General features: G+C 53.8%; 1 protein-coding gene across 1 annotated transcript; it reads left to right on the forward strand.

Moving 5' to 3' along the window:
* Positions 1-262: 262 nt before the first annotated feature.
* LOC142038528 (cytochrome P450 1A4-like) lies at positions 263-6330 on the forward strand. Its single transcript, XM_075043987.1, has 7 exons — positions 263-286; positions 1227-2092; positions 2325-2451; positions 2719-2808; positions 2891-3014; positions 3609-3695; positions 4902-6330. The coding sequence occupies exons 2-7, from the start codon at positions 1235-1237 to the stop codon at positions 5206-5208; spliced, it is 1593 nt and encodes a 530-aa protein (XP_074900088.1). The 5' UTR covers positions 263-286; positions 1227-1234; the 3' UTR covers positions 5209-6330.
* The last annotated feature ends 2264 nt before the right edge of the window (positions 6331-8594 follow it).

An 8594-nucleotide genomic window follows, 5' to 3' on the forward strand; every position in this document is an offset into this window, starting at 1 on the left:
TTTGCAGCCTCCCCGGCGGCGACAGGCAGGGGAGCAGGGCTCCCACGCGTGGCGGGGGGCTGCGCGGTCCCTCTCCTGCCACTACCGGGAGGGGTGCGTGGGGGGGGGGGTGTCCGAGTTAGTTAGTTAGAAGTTTTGGTCGCACGTCAGCTTTGATTAGGCTTCGGTCACGTGACGGGAGGCTGCCGGGCCAATCAGGGCGAGCGGCGATGCATATAAAGCAGGAGCGAAGAGCGAGCGGGGTACCTGCCGGGAGGATCGGGCCCCCAGGCGCTCCGCTCCGGAGGTGAGTACCCTGGGGTGGGGGGCTGCCCACGGCTCAGCTCTCCGTCCGGAGGATGGAGAGGTGCGGGGAGGCACTTCCAGCCCTCCTGGGGGACCCCCGAGGGATGGAAAACTTGGGGGTACCCTGCTGCAGGGTGTTCCCCCTCTCCGGCTCACCGAATCTCCCGTAGCATCTTTCCCGGAGCTGTTGGAAAGTGATTGCTGGCGTGTCCCGGAGGTAACCCTTGCTCTACAGCCCCTCTTGCCCTTGGGTGGCCACCATCCACAGCTGGGAGGGGGTCCCGGCTGGGCTGCACCCACTGGGGTGCAGGGGTCCCAGCAGCCCCCCCAGGCTCCTCACCCCATGGGACCCAGGTGTCCCGTGGGAGGCTGTAGCACCCTCCCAAACCCAAGGGGAGGTGGGCTTTCAGATCCAGCCTCTTCCTACCCTTGGCTCACGGTTTTCTGAGGGATTTCTGACAGAGCTGGGAGCCAGGTGCCCACAGCCTGCTGGCCCCCCACTACAGCCATGGTTAGCTTTCACGGCCGTGGATCTTTAGGAAGATTTGTGGCAATGCTGTATTTAGTTTGCTGGCAAGCAGAGGCTCCGCACGAGCAACCAGATGACTCAAATCAGGACAATTCAGCTCCCCTATAGTCAAGCGCTCTGGAAAAGATTGTAGTAGAAAAGAGAGGTCCTGTAGTTAAGAGAGCATATTTCCTTCCCTGGCACACAGAGGAAAAGCTATGGGACCTACTCCTTTCACTCCCGGCTAGCACAAAACCTGCTTTTAAGTGTAAGCAGTTTCCTAAAGTGCAGAAAACCGAAGCAGCTCTGGATCAGAAGTTAAGCCCAGCTTTCCTGCCCGCAGTCCTGTGCGGTTGCTACTAAGAGCATCTCAGACTAGAGGTGCTCCAGGGACCTTCCCCCTTTCATAATGCCTCTTTGGATTATTACTAAGGTTTCTACATGCCGGCGGCGATGAAGGCCGCGATGTCTCTGGTGGGAAGCCAAGGCATTGTCTCGGCCACCGAGGTCTTCCTTGTGGCTGCCGTCTTCTGCCTGGTCTTCCTGCTCATCCAGTCCTTCCGGCAGCATGTGCCCAAGGGGCTGAAGACCCCCCCAGGACCCAGAGGCTACCCCATCCTCGGCAACGTGCTGGAGCTGAGGAAGGACACGCACCTGGCCCTGACCAGGCTGAGCCAGAAGTATGGGGACGTGATGGAGGTCAGGATCGGCACACGGCCCGTCCTGGTGCTGAGCGGCTTGGACACCATCAAGCAAGCCCTAGTGAAGCAAGGAGAAGACTTCATGGGGCGTCCTGACCTCCACAGCTTCCAATACATTTCGAATGGCCAGAGCCTGGCGTTCAGCCCCGACTCAGGGGAGGTGTGGAAAGCCCGCAGAAGGCTGGCCCAGAACGCCCTGAAGACCTTCTCCATTGCCCCCAGCCCCACCTCCTCTTCCACCTGCCTCCTGGAAGAGCACGTCTCCAAGGAGGCTGACTACCTGGTCACCAAATTCCTCCAGCTGATGGATGAAGAGAAGAGCTTTGACCTTAACCGGTACCTGGTGGTCTCTGTGGCCAACGTCATCTGTGCCATATGCTTTGGCAAGCGTTACGACCACAATGACCAAGAGCTGCTCAGCTTGGTGAATCTCAGCAATGAATTTGGGGATGCTGCTGCTGCTGGCAACCCCGCTGACTTCATCCCCGTGCTCCGGTATCTTCCCAGCCGCACCATGCAGCTCTTTAAGGACATCAACAGGCGTTTCAGCTTCTTTGTGCAAAAAATTGTCCAGGAGCATTACACCAGCTTTGATAAGGTAAGAGCATGGACGCTCTTGGAAGTGGGTAGAGATGCCTACAACTGTCAGATGCTGCCTGCCTGGCAATGGGGGGAAGAGGGTACTCCCTTGTCCCCCAGCCTCTGCCCAGGAAAGCTCCTTGGATTTCTCCAATCTGCAGTTAATTCCCCCCAGGAGCTGGCACTGGCTGGGGGAGGTTTCCCCAGCCCTAGGTGTCCATGATGTCCCTGACCCACCGGCTCTTCCCCAGGAGCACATCCGGGACATCACAGACTCGCTGATTGAGCACTGCCAGGAGAAGAGTGTAGGGGAGGATGCCCGTGTCCCGCTTTCCAATGAGAAGATCATCAGCATCGTCAATGACCTCTTCGGGGCAGGTAAGAACATTTCTGAGGGTACAGCCTTGCTGCTGGGAGGCTGAGGGGGGGAGCTGGAGCTGTTCGGGTGGGACTCTGGCCACACTTGGGTGTTTGGAGCTGCTGCTGGTCTCTTGAGTGCCCTCCTGAGCCGTGACCAGAGTAGATAGCTTTTCAGTGATAGCTGATGGGGGAACTGTTCCAAGGCAAACATCTATAGTGCTGGGATCTGTAAATACCCACTCAGCTGTCCTCTTTTGGTAACTCAATGCCTTTATGTCCATCCAGGCTTTGACACTGTGGCAACTGCCTTATCCTGGAGCCTCATGTATGTTGCCTTGTACCCTGACATCCAGAAGAAGATCCAGGAAGAACTAGGTAAGTCCATGAACCTGCTTCCTCCGGGGCCAAAACCTCTCCGGCCAGGGCTGACCCCAGCCCTCCTCTCGACCTCCCGCAGACCAGACCATCGGCCGGGAGAGGAGACCGAGGCTGTCGGACCGAGGCACGCTGCCCTACACAGAAGCCTTTATCCTGGAGATGTTCAGGCACTCCTCCTTCCTGCCCTTCACCATTCCGCACAGGTATGGACTGGAGCGGCTGACATGTTATTCAGGGGGTTTTTTTGGAGTGGTTTTCTGGGAGGTGCAATTTAGGCAGATAATTGCCTGGGAATCGATCCCTGCTATGGGGAAATATTCCAGTGCACAGCCTGAATTGCTCATATTAAAGCTCTCCGTGGCTTTCACGGTTGCTGATAGTGTGGCTGCCACGTTGCTCTGGTGCCTGTGGCTGCATCCGCTGCCCTCAGGGCTGGCAGCTGCCTGGCTTGCTGCCTTCCTGGGGTTGAATCCTTTGCTTTGAGAGTGGTTTTACTCCAAAGCCTTTGTTAGTGGAGGGGTGGCAAACACCCTTGGGTTTATATTTCTCCCTGGCTTGGGAGAAACCACATAATGACTCATCCAGCCTCCTGAAACTGGAATCTTTCTGCTTGAGGAAAAGTGTTAACCAAGACTATTTAGTCCCCAAAATACAAACTGGGGTATTTCCTAGCCAGTCCTAAGAGTACAAACAGGGCATTGAAAATGAAACACCCCTAGGACTTGCAAGCTCTGTTTTGCTGTGAAGCTGTGGGTCTCCTCTTAACTTGTCTTCCCCTCCACCTGTATCTCTTTCAGTACAACAAAAGCGACGGTGTTGAATGGCTATTACATCCCCAAGGATACCTGTGTGTTTATCAACCAGTGGCAAGTGAATCATGATGAGTGAGTATACCAAATCCCCCATGCTTATCTGAGCTGTGATGGCTTTGCCTAGCATTAAGATCGCTCTGATCCTTTAGAACAACATCCCAAAAGCCGAATGGGTCATGAAGGCAGGAAAGGGCAGATTGGACCAAAAATCCTGTGGGTTTGATGCTGAGCCCAGTCTTGGCTCTCCTGGGCATAGAGAAGCTCTGGGTCGACTTGGCCACCAGTTCAGCAACTCCCCAACACCAGGGCTTACCCAATTCATGTGCAGTAAGGTGATGATGTCCTCAGTGCACCAGACTTTCCATGTATGTGTGAGAGCTGGCAGCTTGGGCTGCTGAATAATCAGGAATCGGTAGATCCTCCTGCCAAGCAGCCCTTTTGATCTGGGTTGACGGCTCTGGATGTGCTCAATGGGAACTGCCTGGTGCCTTCTTTCAGGGAGAAAAATGTGGTGATGTGACTCTCGTTAAACTCAACATGCTTGTGTTGTTATTGCTGATAATCAGCTTTGGTGAATGAAAGGGGATCTGGAAACCAAAGCCCCATCTTACCCCTCCACTGCTCTCCAGTAGAGACCCTCCTGGGGAGGGAGTAAATTGACTAAGCCTTGATACAGAAGGTGGTTTCCAGATCAGGTATTTTGGATCAGAAGCTCAAGACATATCCAAATAGCCCAGCAGCACAGAAACATTACAATATCCCTTCTGCTCCTGCATAGGCTGGTGAGAATTGCAGTGGGAAAACTGTCTTCAGGGCCTTTCTTAGCAGAAATTCTCAGCTAAGACACTGGAAAATCCCATGTGGCACCTCCCAGCAGCTGAGCTGGGACAGGTTGGGAAGTTTTGCTGGGAGGGTTCAAGGTGGGAAAACCCTCAGGTCTCCATCCTTCCTTTTTTTAAGAGCTGCTGACCGATTTCTGTGCTCTCCTTTTGGCTGAAACTGCAGGATCTCTAACTATTGCATGCTGAATTGAATCCATCTCCGGTATCTGCACAGGCAAACACAATCTGAGTTTGAAATAGAGGTTTCAATAGACTGAGCTGATGGGGTCTGACATGTAGTTGGCATTTTAGATCAGGGATAGAGATTGCCAAAGTTTTTGGATGGTGAAATGAGAAAGCATTGCAATGCTTCTCTCTGCGAGGAGTTTTTTTGATTGCTGTCCCCATTGCAATGGGTGAAAACGGCTTCCTCAGGTGTGTCTCCTTTCTGCTCCAGGAAGCTTTGGAAGGACCCCTCAACCTTCAACCCTGAGCGGTTCCTCAATGCTGCAGGGACTGAAATAAGCAGGACAGAGAGCGACAAAGTGATGGCTTTCGGCTTGGGGAAGAGGCGATGCATCGGAGAGTCCATTGGCCGGTGGGAGGTCTTCCTCTTCTTGGCCACCATGCTGCAGCAGCTGGAGTTCAGCCTCCGCCCTGGGGAGGAGGTGGACATCAGCCCTCAGTACGGGCTGACAATGAAATACAAGAAATGCGAGTGCTTCCAGATTAAGAAGCGTTTCCCCACAAAGAGCTCTCCATAAGCTGCAGGAGGAAGCATCGCTTTGCAGAAGAAAGCCAGCCCTTGCAGTCGGACACTCAGCCTGCTTTTGCTAATGCTCTCTAGAAGCCAGCACAGCCCCTCGCTGTGTTGCTTTACTGGAGGTTTGTTCATCGCATGTAAATGCGAGCGGGGAGGGATAAAGCTGGCTTTGTCAGGCTCCTCACAGCCCCTCTAGCCAGCTCTGTTGCCCTTGCCTGCAGAAAAGCTCTCCAGAGGTCCAGCCCACTCATCCCTCTTGGGGGGTCCAGGGGGACCGCAGCCCTGCGATGGGGAGGAGGATGCTTTGGGCTGGGAGAAGTGGTGTGGGATGGCGGTAGGGATGTCCTCGCCCTGCCCAGCACTGCAGGCAGAGCCAGAGCTGCCACGGGCAACTCCCTTCATCCACCTAATAGGAATAAATCTGCAGGTTCCTCCCTGAGAAACCTGGCCAGCCTTTTCCCACGGGGTGAAAGTCTTTCCAGCTCATTTGGCAGAGCTGTTTGTGAAGCCTTCAGCTCCTTGTGCCAAAGGGAACAGGCTCTCCCCACTGCTCCAGCTGCCTTCTAAAGGGCTCTCGAGGCAATGCCAGCACTCATCTTGAGTGGACCTGTTCTGGGTGCACCCTCGCACAGTTAAATTCCCTGACTGTAAATTCATGAAATGAATCCCTGAGTGTTTCTACCAATCCTTGGTGACAGCCTACTAGGAAAAAAAAATAAATCTGTAAGCAGTGCTGCTCACAAATTGAGATATTAGCTAAACTCCTGACAAGAAGCCTCCTGGAAAATATCAAAGGACTGAGAATAAGGGACAAGAAGCAGTAAGAGGCACAGTAGAACACTTCTGGCTTTCTGACTATGTATTTGCTGCTTTTTTTAAACTAGCAATTTTTTTAGCAAGCAATAGATTTCTGTACTCGGACTAGTAAAAGGAGCAAGGGTTTGAGGACTGCAGGAGATGCACTTGCCCTATGTTGCAGCCTGCTTTAGCCAGTGTGAAGGTGAAGTCTCATGGCAAATGAAGCAGCAATTCCTGCTTCTTTGTACCTGTGTGGAATGCATCCATAGGCTGGGATATACACTGCACAGAATTTCTAACCCAATAAATACTTATATAAAAGTTTCTTAAGTTTCTTGCTGGTCTTATTCCACTGGGCAAAGATTTTTTTGGGGGAAAAAAACCCTACACCTCTATCATCCTTAAAAATCTGACTTGGATATGTTGGAGCAGGGTTTTTCCTATGAGGACGTGAGCTAGCTGTTCCTTTACTGGTGGGGCTGTGACACTAGTGGCATTAGGGGGAGTTTTTAGTCCCCATGGGTGCTGGGCCTGGTCATCTCCCTGTGTATATAGAGAAGCTAAAGCATCATCTGGGATTTGCGGAGAGGTGATGCTGAGTACCAGCGCAGTTCAGGATTTCACTAAAAATCAGGACTAGCCCTTCCATCCCTGAAAAAAAATGAATCAATAGCTTGAAAACAGCCTTTTGGAACCCTCAGGGAGGCGATCCATGAAGGGATGCTTCAGGCCATTGCCTGCTCTGTGCTTCCTTGTCTCAGAGCACGATTATTTCCAAAGCTTTGCATAACTTCCCTTAACAAAAAGGCAATAAACATTAAATTGCCATGCAGGTAATAAGGGATTATATGGAAAATTGGGGACTGTGCATACCTGAAGTGGCATCCCTGCAAGGACCAGCCCTCCAGGGTTTCCAGGAAACCGCTCTTGCCCCACAGGCGCATTTTCATGAGGCACAAATGTTTAGCCAAGCCCTCGAATGGGGGGTATGATACCAGGAATCTTGGCAAAATTCAGTCTGCTGAAAAGTGTGCTCCTCCCCAAAACCCTGCCCTGGGATGCTCTGTGGTGTGAGGGATAAAATCAAAATAAGTGCAGAAAAGTTAATATTTGACTCCATCCATCACTGGGACATCAGGGACAGCTGGGCAATTCAGTGGCTTTTTTAATGATGCCACCCACTGTACCATGGAGTTATTTTTAATTTTGTGGCTGTGCCATGGAAAGGCTGCTCTCTAGAAGAGGAGCCTTCCTTCGGCCATGACCTCACTCACCTTCGCATTATTGTTACTGACCGCTATCATAATGATTTTGTTTTTAATTCGCATCCCTGGCACAGCCTGCCGTTTAGCTTGGGAAGGTCAGCTGGCGCACGGATCCAGCACCCCACCCGCTCCTTCCTCCAAGTAATGAGCAAAACAGCCTCCGGCTTCGGAGCGGGGGGGAAAGCTGATTTTAATGGAGCTGAGGAGAAAGCGGGAGATGGATGCATCTGTGCCTCTGCTGGTGAGTTGGAGGGAGGTGATGAAGGTGTGAAGGGGGTGATGGAGGGGTGAAGGAGGTGATGGAGGTGTGAAGGAGGTGATGGAGGTGATGGAGGGGTGATGGAGGTGATGGAGGGGTGATGGAGGTGATGGTGTGAAGGTGATGGAGGAGTGATGAAGGTGTGAAGGAGGTGATGAAGGTGTGATGGAGGTGTGAAGGAGATGATGGGGCTGATGGAGGTGTGAAGGAGGCGATGGAGGTGATGGTGTGAAGGTGATGGAGGGGTGATGAAGGTGTGAAGGAGGTGATGGAGGGGTGATGGAGGTGATGGAGAGATGTGGAGGTGAGAAGGAGGTGATGGAGGTGTGAAGGAGGTGATGGAGGGGTGTGGAGGTGATGGAGGGGTGATGGAGGTGATGGTGTGAAGGTGATGGAGGAGTGATGAAGGTGTGAAGGAGGTGATGAAGGTGTGATGGAGGTGTGAAGGAGATGATGGGGCTGATGGAGGTGTGAAGGAGGCGATGGAGGTGATGGTGTGAAGGTGATGGAGGGGTGATGAAGGTGTGAAGGAAGTGATGGAGGGGTGATGGAGGTGATGGAGGTGATGGAGAGATGTGGAGGTGAGAAGGAGGTGATGGAGGTGTGATGGAGGTGATGGAGGGGTGTGGAGGTGATGGAGGCGAGGTGGTGGTGATGGAGGTGTGACGGAGGCGATGGAGGTCACGGAGGGGGTAGAGGTGTGTCAGAGGTGATGGAGAACATTTGGCAGCGGTGGCGGGGGTGATGGGAGACATAACGGAGGGCATGCGGCAGCAGCCATACAGATGCGGTGAGGGCGATGAGGGTGGGATGGCGGTGACGGATTCGTGACGGAGGACGCACGATAGTGGTGGTTCACGGACGGGACGGAGGTGTGACGGACACCGCGGAGGGCTCCACACGGCGCCGGAGCCGCAGGCAGGCACCAGGCCGCGGTGACGGGGGCCGCCATGGCGGCGGGCCCGCACCGCGCATGCGCGCCCGGCGGTGCCCGGGGCCGCGCGGGTGGGTGGTGGCGGCTCCCCGCCGCGCATGCGTAGAGCCCAGCCGGCGCCTCCCGCCGCG

Source organism: Buteo buteo, chromosome 13 (assembly GCF_964188355.1).
Source record: "Buteo buteo chromosome 13, bButBut1.hap1.1, whole genome shotgun sequence".
Lineage (NCBI taxonomy): Eukaryota > Metazoa > Chordata > Aves > Accipitriformes > Accipitridae > Buteo > Buteo buteo.